Source organism: Mycteria americana, chromosome 7, assembly GCF_035582795.1.
Source record: "Mycteria americana isolate JAX WOST 10 ecotype Jacksonville Zoo and Gardens chromosome 7, USCA_MyAme_1.0, whole genome shotgun sequence".
In the NCBI taxonomy this organism is placed as follows: Eukaryota; Metazoa; Chordata; class Aves; order Ciconiiformes; family Ciconiidae; genus Mycteria; species Mycteria americana.
In genome coordinates, this window is record NC_134371.1 from 58,242,808 (window position 1) to 58,262,035 (window position 19,228).

General features: G+C 57.5%; 2 protein-coding genes across 7 annotated transcripts in view; both read left to right on the top strand.

The window, feature by feature from the left end:
- The first annotated feature begins 2,472 nt into the window (after positions 1-2,472).
- KLF17 (KLF transcription factor 17) lies at positions 2,473-6,169 on the top strand. The gene is made up of 3 exons (XM_075508613.1): positions 2,473-2,699; positions 2,964-3,930; positions 4,788-6,169. The coding sequence occupies exons 1-3, from the start codon at positions 2,607-2,609 to the stop codon at positions 4,961-4,963; spliced, it is 1,236 nt and encodes a 411-aa protein (XP_075364728.1). The 5' UTR covers positions 2,473-2,606; the 3' UTR covers positions 4,964-6,169.
- A 6,271-nt stretch (positions 6,170-12,440) lies between these two features.
- The window catches only part of DMAP1 (DNA methyltransferase 1 associated protein 1), a 44,810-nt gene continuing 38,022 nt past the window's right edge, over positions 12,441-19,228 (top strand). For 3 of the 6 annotated variants that reach the window (XM_075508617.1, XM_075508618.1, XM_075508616.1), the window contains exons 1-3: positions 12,868-13,024; positions 15,780-15,871; positions 16,454-16,649. In XM_075508617.1, coding sequence (XP_075364732.1) covers positions 12,923-13,024; positions 15,780-15,871; positions 16,454-16,649 — 390 coding nt within the window. In that variant the 5' untranslated portion in view covers positions 12,868-12,922. Of the gene's footprint in view, positions 12,533-12,807; positions 13,025-15,779; positions 15,872-16,453; positions 16,650-19,228 lie in introns of those variants that run through there. The other 3 variants (XM_075508621.1, XM_075508619.1, XM_075508620.1) reach the window with 3 other exon arrangements.

Sequence of the window (19,228 nt, forward strand, 5' to 3'; positions counted from 1 at the left end):
CGCTGGGCATGGCATGCTCTTCTGCTGCCAGATGCGGCAAGAGCACGGATAACCATTAACCCTTTCCTCTTTGGCCATCGCCTGAGCGGGTGGCCCTTCCCACCCTCTGTTTGCTCTCCCGCCAGGCCACCGTTTGATCTCCTGGGATGCCAGCGACTTTACAGCCTGCCGTAGTGGCGCGGGAGATAATCCATGTTTCCTGAATGGGCTTCTGTCAACAGCGGGCTGTGCGCGCACCGGCTGCTCCCGCTCGCCTCCCTCTTGGCTCGGAGGAGGCTCCTGCGGCCGAGGGGCCGGCCGGGCTGTGGTGGGGATCCCCCCGTACCCACCCTGCGGCTCACAGCAGGCAAATCCCTCCCGTGCTGCCCTCCCCAGCTCCCTGCGTGGTCAGTGCTGGCAGCGCTTGTGTTGGTGTGGTGCCTGGTGTGGTGCCGCTCCCCTCTGCGCCAGCCCTCCCGCCACGGCATCAGTAATAAGAGTTTCCTGGGGAATATCCCACATTTGCAAGAAATATTGGCTGTAAAAATTAACCCAATCTGCTGGCGATGCCTCTCTTAAAATAAGCCAGCGCTTCACAGGTGCAGACACCAGAACTGCCTGGAAAAGGGGAAAAACAAGTGGAATTAGTGTTTGTCTCCTGTGGCATCTGCTCTCACTTATCTATAAAAGTTTGGGGCAGGAACTGCCTTGCTATTAATTATTATTTGGCTAAGAAACAAATAATGGGATTAACCAGTGACTTAAATAAACTGCTCTGGGGGCCAGGCTAAAAGGGATTTCGAATGATGCCCACATGCTTCTTTGCCACTTCGGAGGTGACTTTTTCCAAGGAAGGACTTTGCAGCCTGTGTGTTTTGATCCGCTGGGTAGCATTAATAAACCCGCACCCTCGCCGGCAGCCAGGCACACAGGGCCCAGGCAGCAACCCAGCGTGTGCTCTGGAAACCAGGGCAGGGATTCTTGGTAAAAGGGGGAAGATTTGAATCGTTGTTGTTCCACTGGATTACTGAAATAATTTATTGCAATGCTCCACCCTTATAATTAAAGTGCGGTGATGAAAGCAACTGGTAGAGTAGCTTTGGATCCAGAAGCAGCATATGCGTGTGTGTGCGCGCACCTCACCTTTGGTGTTTTTATTTGTTTTTTTTTAAATCGACTCCTTGCTTCTGAATAGCGCAGGCAGCAGCCCTAGTTCTTAGAAAGGTATCTGGGGATGGAAAGCCCCAGAAAGCAGGGAGACAGGCTCCAGGAGATAAGGGCCATTGCTTCTTGACAAGCACAACAGTAGCAGGGCCATTCCTGGTACTGGCTGGCCGGGGGCCAAAGCGGAGAAGGTCTCGCTACGAGCCGGACAGGGTGGCAGAGAGCCCCCGGGGAGGCCTGCCCAGCGCCCTGGGTCTCCGTGCCATGTCCTGACTTGCTGGCACGGAGCAGGGTACCTGGGTGTCTCCTGCGTGGTGGGACATCCCAGTCCCCTCATGTCCCCCAGCGTGGGAAGCCCTTGGGCAGACGGCACTCTCCCGGGGTCCCCATAGGGTGGGCAGGGTTGGCCAGCCAGCCTGTGCCCCCCGTGGCAGGGCGTTCAGAGGCTCGGCCACGGCACCGATCCCCAGTCAGGGCAGACAAACGTCTCACGGGGGCTGTGGGGCGAGATGAGGCGATGCAGGCAGGGTGCCAGCCACCCGGCAGGGTCTGCCGGGCAGTTATCTCGGCTCACACACGCACCCTGTGCACGGCCAGATGGGAGCTGGTGCGCTCTGGGCTGCTGATTGCCTCACCGACAGCACCGGCATGGGGGGACGCGGCCTCACGGGCACTGTTACATGAAGCGAGTGGTGTGGGGGCACTGGGGCTCAGCCACCCCGGCCCAGCTCCCTGGTTGGCACAAGCACCCGTTGCGATGGCACCTCTGCTCGCTGATGCGGTTGGCGTCTGCCATGGCGAGCGCTGTGCCCGGCTTACCGGCCGGCGTGCTCTCAGCTGTAACCCCGCACCAGACCTCCCCGGCACACTCCCACTCGCGTTCGCACACGCTAGCATGCAACTCGGCCGTCGCCCCTTCCCCTCTCGGGACAGGGTGCCGGGGGACGCCCGGCTCTGCGATCTACAGCCCCCCTCCCCGCTCGCAGCGTGGGGCAAGGCGTCAGGGCACCGCTGTCCCGCTCACGCCGTGGGGACGGGCAGGAGGGACCCCGGGCTTTGCGAGCCACACCGGCACCCCTATCCCTTCTCCCGCCGTGGGGCAGGGCGCGGGTGGGCCCGGCTACGCATCCCACGCTCGCAGCGTGGGGCAGGGCGCGGGGACCCCACGCCACGCTGCCGCGGCCCGGCCGCGGGGAGCCGTCGGGGCAGGGGCGGCCACCGACCCCCGCTCGCCCGGGCAGCCCCACGGGAGGGGCGTGGCTGGGGCGACAGGGGAGCCAATGGGAGGCGGCGGCGGTGAATATCAATGCGGGCCGGGCCAATAGGGGCGCAGCCATGCTGTTAACAGCTTAGGGGCGCGGGGCGGCGCAGAGCAGCGCTGCCGCCGCCGCGGGGAGCGGAGCGGTGCCGGGCTCCGCGCACCCCCAGCCCGCCCCGGCCCCGGTTCCCCCGCCCGGCCCGCCATGGCGGCGGCCGTGGACGAGAGCACCCTGCCCTCCATCTCCACTTTCGCCAGCCTGCTGCCGCTGGAGGAGCGGCCCGCCGACATGCTCCACGTAAGCAGCGGGCACCGGGGAGGGGGCGGCAAGGGGGGTACGGGGCAGAGCGTCCCGGGCTGGGGCTCAGCCCGGCCGGTGGGGGCGGCGCCCCTCCCGCCGTCGGAGGGCGCCCCGGGGGCGGCGCAGCCGGAGCGGTGCCGACCCGTCGGACGGGTTGGGGGGAGCCGCCGCCCCGAGCGGGAGGCGCGGAGCGCGGTGCCCGAGCGGCGGGCGCCGCCGCAGCCGTCGCCCCGCCGGTCCTGACGCCCCTCTTCCCCGCAGAGGATGCTGCAGCAGGACGGCGCCGCTGCCGTCAAGCGGGAGGAGGACGACTTGGGCAAGTTCGTGGACTTGGACTTCATCCTGGCGCACACCAGCAGCGGCGGGCAGGGGCCGCCCGGCCCCAACTACCCCCTGCCCGAGACCCCCGAGAGCTGCGGCACCACCTACGACAGCGACGGCTCCTACCCCACGCCGGGCAAGTTCCCGGCGCCTTACCCCGAGGGCCAGGGCCACAGCTACGTGGCCGAGCTGCTCACCCCGGACCTGCCTGGCCACTGCGACCTGCAACGGAGGGAGTACACGGAGCTGCGGGTGCCCGGCGGCCCCCACCACCACCACCACCCCCACCACCACCCGCCCCTGGCCCGCCCGCTGCCCCTGGACCCCGCGCAGCCCTTCGGGCCCCGCATCAAGAAGGAGCAGCCGGAGGAGCGCGCCTGCATGCTGGGGCTGCCCGCCGCCGAGTACCTGGGGCCGGGCGGCGCCGAGCACAAGCCACGCGTGGCGCCGGGTCCCGGGCCGGGACCGGTGCCGGGGCCGCCGCTGCCCTACCCGGGCTTCGCCCACGGCCGCCTGGGGCCCCACGAGGAGCCGCTGCCCGGCGCCGACCCCCACCTCCTGGCCGACCTGCCGCCCCACTACGCCGTGGCCCCGCACCGCTACGCGCCCCACTTCGCCCCCCAGCCGCCGCCGCCGCAGTTTCATGGACACTTCAGTGTTTTCAGGGAGCCCCTGAAGGGGCCGGGGCCGGGCCCGGCGGGGCTGCCCGGGCTGCTGGTCACGCCGCCCAACTCCCCGGTGCTGGAGTACTTCCCGGCCGGGGCCCCTCCCGAGGACTGCAAGCCCAAGCGCGGCCGCCGCTCGTGGGCGCGCAAGCGGACGGCCACGCACAACTGTGAATATCCGGGCTGCGGCAAGACCTACACCAAGAGCTCCCACCTCAAGGCGCACATGCGGACCCACACGGGTAAGGGCGCGCCGGGGAGGGCGGCCACGCGGGGGGGTTGCGCAGAGGGTCCCGGGTGGGGGGACCGGAGCACATGGGGAGACCCGCGAGCCCGCTCCGGCGTGGTTCCCGGAGGTGTGGCGGGGCGGCGGGGGAGGAGGCGCCGGGGGCGCACGGAGAAGGTCCCCCGCGGTTAGGCCGGGGACGCACGGAGGGTCCCCGTCGTGGGGCCGGGTGGGGGCACCCGGAGGGACCCTGCAGCTGGCACGAGGCTGCACGGAGGGGGTCCTGCGTGGGACAGGGTGCAAGTGGGGATGGCCCCGGGAGCGCTCAGAAGGACCCCCGGGTGGGGGCCGGGCAGGGGCACAGGGGGACCAAGGCACACAGCGAGACCACCCCTGCGACACCCTGCCCCGGCCTCGGGGCCCAGGGGTGACTGAAGGGGCAGGGCCTGGGGGCACATGGAGAAGCCCCCCCAGCTGGGCTGGGGGCAAGTGGAGGGGGGAGACAGACTGGGGGTGTATGGTGAGACCCTCCGGGCAGGGCTGGGACAGGACACACGGTGTGGCCCCGCAGCAGGGACACGCAGGGGAGCACCCACAGTCTGAAGTGGGGCAGGGGTGCCCAGAGGATGAGCCCCATGCATGGCACATGGGACAGTGGAGCACATGGGGAAGGGCAGGAGAGAGGGGACAAAAGGAAAGGTGGGTCAGGCAGAGGTGTGCAGGGGATGAGTACACAGCAGGGCTCCCCTCTCCTAAGGGTGGTAGGCAGGGATCCCTCCTGAAAAGGGGGTGCTGGGCAGGGGGAGCAACTCTGGTGAAGGTATAGGCAGGATGGGGACCTCCAAGCCCACTGACACCCCCTCTCCTCTGCAGGTGAGAAGCCCTACCACTGCACCTGGGAAGGCTGTGGCTGGAAATTTGCCCGCTCCGATGAGCTGACCCGTCACTACCGCAAGCACACGGGCCACCGGCCCTTCCAGTGCCACCTCTGTGAGCGGGCTTTCTCCCGCTCTGACCACCTCGCCCTCCACATGAAGCGGCACATGTGAGCGGCGGGCCACAGCCGGACTCGGTGTCCCTGGAGCCAGCTCATGGTGTAAATAGTGTCGGGCTGGGGACGGCACTGGGGAGCAGCCTGGCTGCCCAGCCCTCTCCGCTTGTAGTTGATAACTAGTTTTCTCCTCCTGCCCCCGCTGTGAGAGCTGGGCCCAGCTGAGTGGTGGGGAAGGGCTGCTTTGGGGTATAGATGGGGAGCAAAGCTGCGCAAAGTGTCTCCAGCCCCTGCCCAGGTACCACCACTCACCTCCCCATGCCTGGAGGGTCCCCCCCAGCCAGGTACCCGGTGAGTGGGGGGGCTGGTGCACCAGGGATCTGTCCCCAGAGCTCCTGGCTTATATTTGGCATCAGCTTAAAAACCTTCCCCTCTGATCTTGGCACCCCCCTGGCTCCAGGGACTGTGGTGGCTGACTCTGGCCAGGTTTTGGCTGGAGACCCACGCCCGCTGGGTGCGTGGGTCACGGTGCTGGGAAGTGGGTTGCTGGTCTTCTCGGTTGTGGCCATCAGAACAAACCTCCTGACCCAAAATCCCAGGCTGGACAGGATGAGGGTGGGTGGGACCTGACTGTGGCTCATGGCTATAAAGGTTTGCAGGGGTTGGCAGCGCAGCATCACCTTGCACAGGGAGCGGGGATGCTCCCATTGCCAGCTTGGGACCCCGCTGGGCAGCCTGGTCCTGGCCATTCCCACAGTTTTCCGCTCGGGAGCCTAAAATGGCTTTCCTGGCTCTTGTCTGCTTTCATTTGTCTTGTTCTTCCCCTCAGGATGACACCAGGTACTGCTGCAGCTGCCTTCCCCATGCTGCTTTTTTAAATTTAGTGTGTAAAGGACAGTGAGTCCAGCTATGAATGCCCAGGTCTCTGCTATACTTGAAACTTTCGTAGAGGGGGAAAAAAAACTCAAAAGAAAATGAGTCTTTTTATGTGCAGCTTCTGCAAAGCAAGTTGTAAATTAAACAAAGCAGTAATATATAATGTTTCTGTTTTTTTAATATATTTTTTTCTTCCAGCTGGGAACACAGATGAGTCTCGGCTTTGGGAAGTGCACTGTTCCCGTCTGTGTATATTGTTAATTAACATTTCTCTGCTTGGGCACGTTAGGTCTCTTGCACTCTGAAATGTTACTTTTCTTTATATGCAAACTGTTGAAATATTGTGATCTGCTGTATAATAAATAAACAAGATGTAAACATGAAAGAGCCAGGAGAGTTTACTTTAAAGCTTTCTTCTAAGAGGAGAGGGTGAGGCTGGGCTCACTTGTCAGTAAATATTTATATCGATGTTCATTTCTGCTTAAGTTAGCTGTGGAGGATCGATGGGGAACGCCCAAGCCTCGGCATCTGAGCAGCATCTCCTGTGCAACAGCTTTTGAGTCACCCCACTTCCCCGTGCCTCAGTTTCCCTAATCTGCAGATGGGGCAATTGCGGCACTGGGATGGTGTGACTGGTCCTGCGGTGAGTCACCGCTGAGGGGAACAGCAGCCGAAACTGTACTGGGAGCCTCGCTGGTCCTGTCGTCTTCCTGAGCGGTCCTGTTCTGCTGTCCCCTGCAGCAGGAGCTCTGTGGCACTGGCCTTGTGGTCACAACGGGGAGGTCCGTGGCAGCTGCCTGGCCCTGTGTGCTCTCCCTGCTGTCCTCCCGGGGGTGGCCCAGCAGTTTGGCGGGGTTCAGGTGCTGAGGTTTCCCTGTGTTAATAGGTGGTGACTCAGCACAAGCGTGCTGGCAGGTCCCGAGCTCAGCAAGCAGGTCTGGCTCCATCCCTTCCTCCCTCCCACGGCTGATTACTCGTGATGCACGCATCCTTCTGAAGGCTGGGGCTTGTCTGGACCTGACACCATGCTGGCAGCGCAGGGAGCATGCCGTATGGGCTGTGCGGTGCCCTGGCCCAGGGTGGTAGTGGCTTCCTCCTCCTGTGCTACTTGCCGCAACCCCAGGTGGCTGGCCAGGGCTGGGAGATGCCCTGGTGCTCCTTGCCCCGCAAGAGGAAATGGGATGTAGCTGTGCTGCCCGCATGGGCTGGGCAGGGCTGATCCTGCTCCTTCCCTGTTTCCTGCTTGCAGCTGCAGAGAGTTGAGCTGGAAAAAGAGATGGGAATGGCAGAGCGGGATTGATGCCTCCCCAGGGGCTGGCTAGTGTTTTGGGGTCAGGCTGAATGTCCCGGGGCTGGTGCCTGGCCTTGGGGTCTGCCCTGATCAGGTACAACAGCGTGGGTGTCTCCAGGCAGGGTGGCAGCAGCTTGGGACATTGCGTCCTGCCTGCAGGCCCGGGCATGGGACCATGGGACTGCATCCACAGGTGTCACAGATCCACCAGGCTCAATCACTTGTCCTTTCCACAGCTGCCTCCACCCTCTGCTTGCCCCACTTTCTGAGAGGTGCCCGTGTGGGGGTGACCGTGCTGGGACACAAGTGACCTGTGATGGGGTACTGGGGGTGTCTTGTTCCTGGGACCCCCGGTACCCAAGGGTGAGGGTCCGACGCTCGGGGAGTGGCTGGAGCAAAACTGCTGCCTCTTCCCCGGAGACTCGTTCAAAACGTCACACGGAGGGAGAGGGAAAGGTGTGGGCTGTTTGAATTAGCGATGAGTCAGGCTGGCAAAGCCAGATGGGGAGAGAGTGCGTGCCTGCGTGTTTGTGTGCGTATAAGTAATCTCTGGCTTTGTGTTTTTATTATGATTATTATTTTTATTTCCAGGGGAACGATGAATTTCTCCAACCATCCCGTCCCACTGGAAAGGCTGGCTCTGCTGTCCTGTCCTCCCTAAGCATCCTGGGAGCCGGAGTGACGGTCCGCGGCTGTTTTGAGGTTCGGCTCTGAGATCAGAGCACAAACCAGTTCTTCCTCGCCTTTCATCATCGCTGCGCTGGGGCGGGAGGGAGGCCCGGCTCTGCTGCCGCTGCCTTACATGGAGGCAAGAGCAGGGGAAGGCGCTTCGGCTCCTTTTCCGGGCAGAGCCACTCCATTCGCTCCCCCGGGCCTGGGGCAAGGCGTTCCTTCGGGCACACGATGGGGCACAGCGGTCGCAGGGACCGGCATGGCTGGGAACCTTGCCTGGGTGAGGAGTGGCTGTAGTGGAAATGGCAATTACGGTTAATTTGTTGTTAATAAAAAACACCCTCTTCCAATTGCCTGGGCCAAGATGCACTCTCTGTTTGAGGAGGAAGCCCAGTCCTGTCCCCAGCAAAACCTGCCCTGCAAAGTGATGAGGGCAGCAAGAAAACACCCTTGGCAGTGCTGAGGAAGGCAGGGCTGGGGCACAATCCCTGCCTGTGGTCCGTGCACCCGTGGTCAGCCAGAAAGAGCTTTGCCCCAGCCTGGCAGAGGCACACGGGGACCCAAACTGCACCAGTCAGCTGGGTGGGACCCTGCTTTGCAGGAGACGTGGCCCTAACAGCGCATCCTGTGCCAGAGGAGAGGGGGATGCTCTGGAGAAGCCGGGCTGGTTCCTGAAGGGCTGATTTACCCATGTACAACCCCTGGGTCCGTGGCTGGCCCAGCCTGGGGCAGGTCTTGGTGTCCTGGGTCACACACTGGGCTGCTGCAGGGATGGTGCAGAGGGAAAGTTGGCTGGCAGGGCAATGCTACGGTGCCCACACCACCATGCCCGCACCAGGGCCATGCAGACCCTGCTCTGGGATGTGTCTCCTCTCACCAGCCTGGCCTTCCTTTCCCTCCTTGGTCACCTCTTGGCAAAAAGGCCCCCAGGAGCTGGGGGGGGGGGGATGCAGAGGTCCCTGACCCCCCTGCAAACCTTAAAGCTCAACCCCGTGGCTTTGGGGTGCAGCCGAACCGGCACAGCGGGGAGGCAAACGGGGAAGGGAAGGCACGAAGCATGGAGAAACACCTCCCCACAGAGGAGTGAGTCATGGCCGCAGCGTGGCCTGGCACCTTGCAGTCACCTGCCAGCAGGAGCGGGGGCCCGGGGGTTTCATGGCTGGAGGGGGGGTGAAAGAGCAGCTTGAGTGGGTTTCCATCCTCTGGGGATGACCCAGCTTGTGGGGATCCCCCGTGCTGCAGCCAACAGGTCCCACAGAGCTGGCCCGGGGATGCGGGGCCGTGGGGAGAAGTGGGAGTTGCAGGTCTGGGAGGGCTCCTTGCCCAGGGCTCAACCCTGGGATTGCTGCAGACCACGGGACAGCATGGAGCTGGGGAGGGGATCTGGGTGCTGGAAGTGAGATGGGGTGGGGGGGACGATTTGGGGGTGCTTGGAGGGGCTGACACAGACCTTTCCTTGCCACAACACAAGGTGGGAGCTCGGGTCCCCAGGGACGGAGCGTCCGTGCTGAAGGATGCTCCCAGGGCTAGTGTCCCCCCTCCCAGCAGGGCGGTGGGAAGTGTCCCATCCCTGCCACGGGGGGAAGGTCCAGCAGCCTGTCCCCACGGCCCTGCCACTCGGGGTGGGCCAGGCGCCGTGATAACGGGGCTGTGGCTATCACCACACCCTTAGGAAACATTTGGCTTCAGGCACCTGAACCCACGGGGAAGCGATAACTCCCTGGCTTGCTCACCCTGCCTGGACCCACACCTGGTGCTATCATGCCTTAGTCACACAGCGAGAGTTTTTCCACTGCTAGGCCCCAGATAACCTCCTCCCACCCCACTGGCCACAGTGTTTGCACTTGTCCTCCTCCGCTGGTGCCAGGCCGGGAGACACACGCACCTTGAGCCCTGGGCTGGAGGCACGCACACCTCTGGCCTGGGGCCACCTGCAGCCATGCCTGGCAGCCGGGGCACGGGCAAAGGGCATGAGGATCATCCTTCCCCTGGGACCCTGGGGTAGGCAGGCAGCTGGCCAGGAGGGGGCCAGCGTTGCCCTCCTGCCAGGGCTAAATGTGAGGGGACATCTCTCCCCCAGCTGCTGGGTGGCAGTGAGGTCACCCACGGCTGGCACCCTGTACCTGCAGGGTGGCAGGAGATGGATGATGAGGTTGCAGCGACAGGACAGGGATGCTGGCTGTTGCTGTCCCCCTGCCAAAGCCCTGGGGCACAGGAGCATGGGGCTCCCTGCTGTTGCTGGCTTTCCCGGACCTGCTGCTTTCCCTGGGCTCGCCCTGTGCCACGGCAAGGCAGGACCCCGGTGCTCCGGGGAGGTGACAGACCTGGGCACGTTTCCCCATGCAGAACTCTCGTGGACGGCACTGGGGTGTGCGGGCTGACCAAGGTCTCCAGCTGTGCCCCTTTGCTCTTTGAAGGCTGTGCAAGCTCTGGGATGCAGCGGCTGCTGCCCAGAAACAACATCTCTGGGTCCCTTTGAAGGCAATGCTAATTGCTTCACTGCTGATCAGATTAGCAGAAGCACCCAGCTAATGTGTTTCGCTTGCAGGTCCATACAGCTCCTGGTGGGACACAGCCCCGCAGTGACACCCACACTCAGAGAGGTGCAGGGGAGGCGGGTTGTGAATAACACAACCCAGCTGCCCGCAATCTCCACCTTTCATGAGGTTAAGAAGCTGCTACCCTGGGGAGAGGAGCCCAGAACGTGCTGTGGGCTTAGTTTGTTGAAGAGGAGTGAGTTGATCACCCTGCAACTGGGGCAGAGCTTGGGCTCAGTCCTGCTGGGATAGGGCTGGAAGCTGGGTTTGAGCAGGTCAGGCCTAAAAGTGGGGGATATAATCAAAACCCAAGGACACTGAATAGCCACCTGTCTCTGGATTTTATTTCAGGACTCGTTGTATTTTCTGGTCCTGTTTAACAACATGAACAGACCGTGAACGACCTGCGACCGAGGGGTGAAGAGAGAGATCCTCTTTCTCTGGTCTTACAAAGCTTGCCCTGGAGCAGCAGTGCCAGGCTTGCCAGGAGGCAGAGCAGGGGTGACAGTGTCAGCAAAGGCAGAGGAAGGCAGTACTAGCAAAGCCCTGTCTCCCTCTGCAGACCCACCTCGGGGGAGCATGGACACTGTGGCAAGAGAGCAAGGAGAGACGCTAGGAATGATTAAGAATGGCCGCACGCGCTGACTGGGAGAGGGCTTGGGTGGACGTGGCAGAGCTGAGAGCCAACGGACAGGACAGGAGAAACCTGGGGACTGGCTCCATGCTTGTGGGAGGAAGGGCTGAGATGCGAAAAGCCATCCCTGGCAGCATGGGAGGGGACAGAAAAGGGGTTAAATGGTGCCTGGGGACAACAGACACTCCAGGGGTGTTACCAGCTCCCGTTGGGGCACGCTGGCGCAGGCTGGGCCCTGGTGCGGAGGCGACACACCAGTTCCTGTGGGAAGGGGCAGGATGGCAACGGTGGCAGCTCCAGCCCAGCCTGGCTGGTGTTGAGGGGCTGCGTGTCTGAGTCACCCTGGCACACCGGGGTTCAGCTCATCTTGGGACAGCTGCACAGAAGAGATCCCCTCGGGGGAACCCCCTGTCCTGGGCTATCCGAGGTGGCTGGCAGATTGCTGTGGATCTCCGTGCCCCATGCTGAAACCTTCTGCTTCGGACAAACCTCCACCAGGCAGCCTTGCTCCTGCCTCGATGCAGCAGGAAGGTGATTTCTCAAAGACTCTCCTGGCCCCACACGGCTGTTTCCTCTCCCTTCCCCATTCCCCCTCTCTCTTTCCTCCCACAGGGAAGAGGAAACAGGACAGTCCTATTAGTAAAACTTTCACTCCTGGCTGCCTGCGGCCTCAGGTAAGCGTTGCGGCTCCGGAGCACTTTGGGAGGGTTTCCTTGCCAAGTGCGAAGGCGAGGAGCGTACGCTTTGTAAAACGAAGCTGGGACGGGCAGCCCGAACACGCCACGTGGTGCAGCGCCCGCCTGGCAGGCAGCCACTTGGCACGGCTGGCTCGCCGCTGGCGGGGAGAGCGGGAGGGTGCGACAGCCGCGAGCGAGTGCCTCGGGACGCAGCGAGGAGACGGAAAACTTCCTAAGAGTTCTGCGGGGAGCCGGGGTCAGCCCCGAGACCCTGCGGAGAGCAGGGCACTGCCACCAAGATGCCCTCTGTCACCGTGTGCCGAGCGGGTGGTGGGGTGGGGATGGCCTGCCCCAGACCTGCCCCACAGCCCCCGTGCCCCTGGCCGAGGCAGAGACCAGCGACCCACCGCCAAGGCCCCGGGGGAACGGGCACCCCCAGCCCGTCGCTTCGGGCAACTGGGGGGGGAAGGTGGGAGCACCCTGGAAGGCCCCGGGCGCCCTGCAGCCCCCTCCTCCCGCACACGGGGTCACCCCCGGCCGCGGGCCGGGCTGAGGTGGGGGGTGCCCCGGGCCGGGCTCGGAGACACCCGTCGGGCCCGGGCCGAGCGCGGCTGTGCTGCCACCTCCTGGCGCGGGAGCGAGTCCCGCCTGCAGCGGGCTCTCCGCCCGGAGCGGGTAGGAGGTACGTCGGGCCCGGGCGGGTCCGGGCGCGGCCGCTGGGCTGCGGGGGAGGCAGCGCCGGCGGCGCCAGGCCCGGGGCGGCCGCGACCTGCCGGGAGCGGGGCGCGAACCCGCCATCCCCGCCCCTCACCCCCCCGTGGTGCGTTCCCCAAAGGGCTCCGGGCGCTTCCGGCCGCCTCTCGGCGGGAGCGGAAGTGGCGCTGCCCGGGCCGGTGTGGTGGTCGCACCGTCCCGGTGGCTGCGGAGCCGGCGAGGGTGGGTGAGCGCGGGACCGGCTCGGCTCGGGGCTGCGGTGTCCCCGCGGTGCCGCCTCGTCCCGCCCGTCCTCCCGCGGGCTTCCCGGGGCTCCCCCGCGGGGCTCCGGGCCGCGGGCTCGGCGTGCGTGGCTCCCGGGACCGGCCGGGTACAAGGCCCTGTTGTTGGGCCTGAGGGGGATGGGGAGGCGGCTGAGGGCGGTGTGTGTATATATCTCCGTGTATGTATGTAGATACACGTGTGTATATGTATATATATATGCGTGTTTGTGTATGTAAGGGATAGCCCCCGCGGGAGGTGCACGTTAACCCCGGCCCCCTGTTTCCCCCCCGCCCCCAGAGCTGGAGGGGACGGACGGGACGGCGGCGGGCAAGGCCAGCGGGCAGGCGGAGAGATGGCAACGGGCGCAGATGTGCGGGACATCCTGGAGCTGGGCGGCGTGGAGTCGGAGAACACGGGCACCATCAACAAAAAGGATATCATCAACTCGGATAAGGTGAACTGCGATGCCCTAAGGGGCCACTGCTTGTTTTCTGGGCACTGACTGACCTTGCATGTGGTGTCTGGGGTGAATATTGGAAAAAAGGTAGAATAAAGTACGTTCCTACCATAGTTCGTTTATTGTTGGGCTTCCTAGGAGTATCTGGAAATGCCTGGAAGGCCCCACTCCCGGGTTCCTGGTGTTCTTAGTTAACTGTGCTGTGGCATTTGGGGCGGTATTTAGGCTCGAGCTCTGTAAGTGGTGTCCTGGTGAGCTGGGCCTGGCCCCAGGACATTTTCAGCTGTCTCTTTAATTCCTATTTTGTGGAGCAAGTGTGAAGTGTGTTTACCGTCTAGCCCCCAAGCAGATGGAAATAATATAACACAGACCTGTTTTAGAAGAAAAAGACATTGTCTGATTTGATTGAACAGTAGACGTCTTCAAACCACGGATGGGGAAGGTGTGCAGCTGGGGTTTGGGAGAAATGGGATGCGTTGCCTGTGGGAATGTGGGCAAGTTAGTAAGCTCTGTTAAGGACATATACTATCATGCGCTGTATTCTGTGTGGTAATATGCTGTGGTATGTTGTTGCCTCCTGTGTTTTAAATTCGGGCAAGTTCTTGGCTGTCCTGTGCTTTGCAAGGTGTTGGGAAGTTCAGTTCACGAGTAGTTATGAGATGTGGAGGTGCTTGGAAACAAGCCAGGAGAGATGAAACCCCAGGAGCTCTCTGGTACAGAGGTGGTCTGATTTTAAGTAAAGCCTGAGTATTTGTTTGGAAAAAGAACCAAAACAAAACCAAACATTTGCAACCACCCCATCCCTGAAAGTACTTCCTGACTGTCTTTGCTTGCCTCCACTGAAATGTTTGTTTCTGAAGAGAAGCGCAGTGGTTTCATGACTGCCTTGCTGGGGATGGGACACACAGTATAATTGGTGTAATGGAAAACTCATGAGTTGCAGTAATTTAAAGGCTGAAATGTTAAAATCACCAGTTATCAGCTGCGTTGGTGAATAGCGTGTCCAGTGAGCAGCTTGTTGGCTGGATTCCGCCTGTGATGTTGTGCCCCTAAGTGTTTGGAGTTGTGAGTTCTTTGATTTAGATGCGTTTGCCTGTTAGCTAGCGGAAAGCTGAAGGAGTACTCGTGGCTGTCTGTCTCTTTTGGAGCAGAGAATAAGATGGGTTTCTCCTCAAATTTACTGTAACGGAAAGAGAGAGGAAGGGGAGGTGCTATGAGAGGTGCGGGGAGGAGTGCAGGAGGCCACTTGTGGCTGTGAGTGAAACATTCTGAATTTCTACAAAGTACAGAAACTAAATCAAGCTAGAGGTATAAGCCATTATTGCATGGAGAGAGCAAAATTGCTAATAACAGTGCAGCACTTGCTCAGGAAATAGATCTGTTCACAATTAGAAAAGAAACAGATTGATGTCTTTAAATCACAAGAGAACCATGAAGTACTTTCCAGTCCATTAGTGACTGAGAATGTTAAAATAAAAATTACTAGGCATAAAAACATTTAAATCAGCAGGACCAAGTAATTTGTTCTCAACTCCTAAAAGAGCCGGCTGAGCTGATCTCTGACCTGCTGATATTAACTTTTAATAAATCTGGGAGCTTTGGGGGAATTCCAGAAGCCCGTGTTCAAACAGGGTGTGTGGTGACCTGCGGGTAACTGCCTTGGTTGGCCTTACATCACTCCTGGGCAAAGTGATGGACATGCTAGGAGAAAGGTGTTTGATTGGGAGTGAAAAGGTGCTAATATAATGAATGTCTGTCATGAAGTTTTATGGAAAGTAGTTGTAGTCCAAGCTGATAGATTATTATTTTTTTAATGGGATTTTGAATTTGCTTGATAAAGGTGACTGTATGGATTTAATACAATTTATGATACAGTGTTAGTTTTACTACTGCAAAATATTCTGATTTAAAAGTTGGTAGTGATATGGTAAACACTGAAAAGTAGTGACGTGGCTAGTAGTTATAAAGACGGTACAGTTGGACCAAATGCTCTGGACTACTTGGTAAACTTGGCCCACTTAAATAAAGTGTACCTTGTTAATGTGGCTGTTACTGTATCTAGCTGAATCCAAAGCTGATTACTTTATAAACTTGTTTATGTGATATGAGGTGGAACGTGTCTTGGAAACCATCGGTTCTGGCAAGGTTTTAGGGGCCAGATTGAGTCGTCTACATTTAATTCCTGGTATGAAGAAACTACGTTCAAAAAAATTCTTTCTTTTATAAATGGGAGAGCGGAGGCGGCAACAAGGGGTTTACTTTTGTAGGTGATACCCGTAGTTTTGACGTGGGGCTACTGCAAGGGCTTGATCACAACTGGTAAGAACTGAAGTTGCTGCAGAACAAAGTGACAAAAACTAAGAGAGGGTGGGAAGACATTTCTTATCTTCTCTAAAAGGTAGAGAATCACTTAATTAAATGCATCAATACCTTCACGTGAGGACAGTGCTTACCTAGTAGGAAAAGGCTTAGTGCGCCAGCCTCTGAAAACTACAGCCAGATGTTCAACTTGGAATTTAAGTGTGTGTTATCAGCAACAACAAGTGTCTGAGTACTGGTGAGTGTTATCACTGAAAGTGGGCACGTTTTGTCTGTCAGTGTCTTCCACCAGGAGCAGGCACTTTCCTGGAGAAATTCAAGGTGTCTAAAAATAGATAAAAGAGAAAACCATCACAGCATGCCGTGTTATGTAGTTCAATGTTCCCTCAGGGATCTCTGCTTCTGAATCTAAAATGCAATTCTTTTGTTTCAGAAAAAATCCAAGAAATCTTCAGAGACATTGACGTTTAAGAGGCCAGAAGGAATGCACCGAGAAGTTTATGCACTCCTCTACTCTGACAAAAAGTAAGAGCTTATGGTCATCTGTGCACGTTGTGGGTTAGCCTGGACTTTTGGTGGCAGGGCAGCATCCTCTTGAAACCACGGGCAGTCTCACTTCCCAGATTGATTCCCCTTTGTGCTTGGCCCACTCTTGTGCCCTTCTGTCTTAGACAGTCATGGACAGTGTCTGTCTTCTCTCTCCAAAGTTTGAGGGGTTTTCTCTGTGTAGGAGATGAATTAGGTACAGGCACAACAGTCTAGTGCAGACAAGGCAGTGTTCTTACCCTTCTGTATCTAATTCTCTTTTATTTGCAACTGGGAGCAGCCTGTATTTAGCTTGTTATGAATTGTGCCCTTGCCCCAGAGGTCTCTTGCGTAGTTTGCTTTCCAGATGGTTCTGTTCAAACCCATCCGTACTGTGTATTCTGTCCTCTGATGTGGGAAGCATTGCAGTCTGGGAAGTGCAAAACCTGGAATAAAGCTTAAACTCAGGTTTTCCCACCCTGGACCTTGTGGTGGCAGATCCCACTCTAAGTCTGAAATCTCCTTGGGTTTGTCCTGGGCTGCTTCTTGCTTCTCGTCAGCCAGTGCTTTTCTCTACCACAGGGATGCACCTCCGCTGCTGCCAAGTGATACAACTCAGGGTTATCGAACAGTCAAAGCAAAACTGGGGTCCAAGAAAGTCCGGCCGTGGAAGTGGATGCCTTTCACCAACCCAGCGAGAAAAGATGGAGCGATGTTCTACCACTGGCGGAGAGCAGCAGAGGAAGGAAAGGACTACCCTTTTGCCAGGTTTAATAAAGTAAGTGGGAGCGCTTTCAAACAAAACCATATAAATAGCAGCTGGAAAATACCCTTCGGTCAGCTTCTTGAATGTCCAGACACGAAGTTGGTTCTTTCAACATATGAAGGCTGAGTTAGATTTGGCAATTGCATTTTAAATTGCAGCACGGCCTGCAGCAGTGTGATGTCAGACTGTGATGCCTCCAGATCCTTTAAGCTAAGTGGGCTCAGCATGTGGTCAGAGCTTGCTAGAGCCCTCTGTGTGCAGTCATTGATTTGGTAAGGAGGCACTGTACCATCTAATTCATTTCCTAACCAACATTCTCTCCCTGATTACAGGCTCTGGGTAGTAAAAGATATTCTATTCTGAGTGAGACATTAAAGTCTTGTTATTTTGCCCAGTATGAAAAAATTCGCTTGAGCTTCATGGCCAAAAAGCTGGCTTGCAGCCTCTTGGCCAGATTCCAGCACAGATGCTGAATTACGGTGTGTTCCCTCTGAAATTGCTCCTGTGGTATCAGTGTGGTGCAGTACCCTGTTCTTTGCGTCTTATATTAAATTGTCACAATGTGTTGTTGTAATCTCCTGCTGTCTTTTGTCCCAGATGTATCTGCTTTGAGCGGTTGGGGCTTTTATGTGCATGCACAAAGAAAACTACATCAGGATTTATATTTTAAAGTCAGGACCTCCAAAGTTAGGAAGGAGCAGTGTTAGGGTGCCTCATAATGTAATTTAACCCTCTTCATGATGCAAATCTGAAGGGGAAAAAAAAAAAAGTATGTGACAACATGATTCCACAAAAGCTCTGCTTGCGTATAACTGTATACAGCATTTTAAGTTTGCAACCCACAGAGTATCAGCTCTAACGAAGCCTGGCTTCCTGCAGAGTTAAGTGGTTGGTTGACCTTATATGTTAGAAGGCTCAAGCTCTGACTGATGCTTTTCCTCTTGCTGGGACATTGGTAAGAGCCTCCTATGGTATCTCTTCTCTGATGTCTAGGGTGGAAGTCTGAAGCATGACTCACTTAGTCAAGGCACCTACCTAGCTGTCTGAGTGAAACTTTGGGACTGTAACTGTCTCTAAGACTCTACTGCTGTAACAGTTTTTGGCTGAGCTGAACTGAGTTTATCAGAGGGGACCACACATGGGTGTTGTAATTATATGATTCTTGTTTCCTTAACTTTATCATGTACCATGAATTGACAGACAGAAGAGCCTTCAGCAAGGCTGCAACCTTTAGATTAGTGGTACAGACCTCTGCCATCTGCACATGCACAATTACATAATACTAGGAGCAAGTTGTTACCCTTGTGGATCCGTGGTTGAGAGGGTAGAAGGCACTGATGAGGAGTTTTGCAGATATTTGCTATGTCAGAGGAATTTTATTTACTTTTCCAGACTCTTCTGTGGCTTCCTTCTCACATACTTGATACCTCTGCTCAAATCTCTTACTTCCCTTGGCACAAGCCCATTTTCCTGCGTAGTTTGTCCCACTGGTCAGTCAAGCTCTTTAACCCATCTCCCATGTCACTGCCCGGTTGCTTTGCCTTTTCTCTCTGCTCCCAGTCTCCCACCCAAATCCCTTCTCTTTGTGAAATCCAAAATGTAAACTTAGGTTTCACAGTGTACACTGAGCCTTGATCCAGGGCGTGAAACAGGAATGTAAAAGCAGCTTCACTGGTGTCGGAGCAAAAGCCAGTCTCAGCAGATATTCTGTTTCTGGCTACCATTAGTAAAGGCTTAGAGAAAGAGCATGAGAATGGGGCAAATACAGATAATTTCTTCCTAGCTTCTGGTGGTCTTTGGCTTAAGGATTTCTTAACTTGGAATTTGTGTTTAATAATTCTTGCTAGGTACATTCAGGGCAGAAAGCTGCTTTGTGAGTATCCCATGGTCATGAGTTCTGCAGGTTAATTTTGTATGGTGTGCAAAGGTGCTTTATTCTGTTCATTTTAAACTGCTGCCTTGGTGTTTCATTTGGTGCCTCTGAGATCTTGTGTTACATGATGTAGTAAATTGTCCTTGCTATGTACTGTGTTTTCCATAATTTGACATACATCTGCCCTTCTGTGCCCTCTGTCACCCTTGTTGTTCTCAAATATCCTTTCTTTTGAAATGGGTGGACTAGGGGTTCATGTTTAACTTATGGAAGTGTGGCGGGTTTGTACATTGGCTGTGTTTCTCTGATTTTTTGGTGTCCCCCCTCTCCCCCCTGATCGCTTTTAGTCTTCAGTTTGTCTTTTCACCACTGCTGGGCTTTGTGCTGATGTTTTCACAGAACTGTCTCATGGCTCCAGGATCTTTTCTGAGCAGTTTCAGCTAATTTAATGCCCATCATTGTGTGAGTCTGTAGTGTGAAGTGTAGGACTGAGAGGGGTTTTCTGGGCCATTGAGTCCTCTTCTTGGCTCTTTCAGGTCCTGCACCATCTAGTCCCTTTCATAAACTGATCAGGTTCCTTTTGAAAAGCACTTGGATTTTTCTGCCCCTGTGCTGCCCCCTGTGCTTGGGAAGCTGTTCCAGACTGTGTCTGCTCCATTTCTCATTTCCAGGTTAAATTTTCCATGTTAAATTGGCATTTCTTTGCAAGCCAATTTCT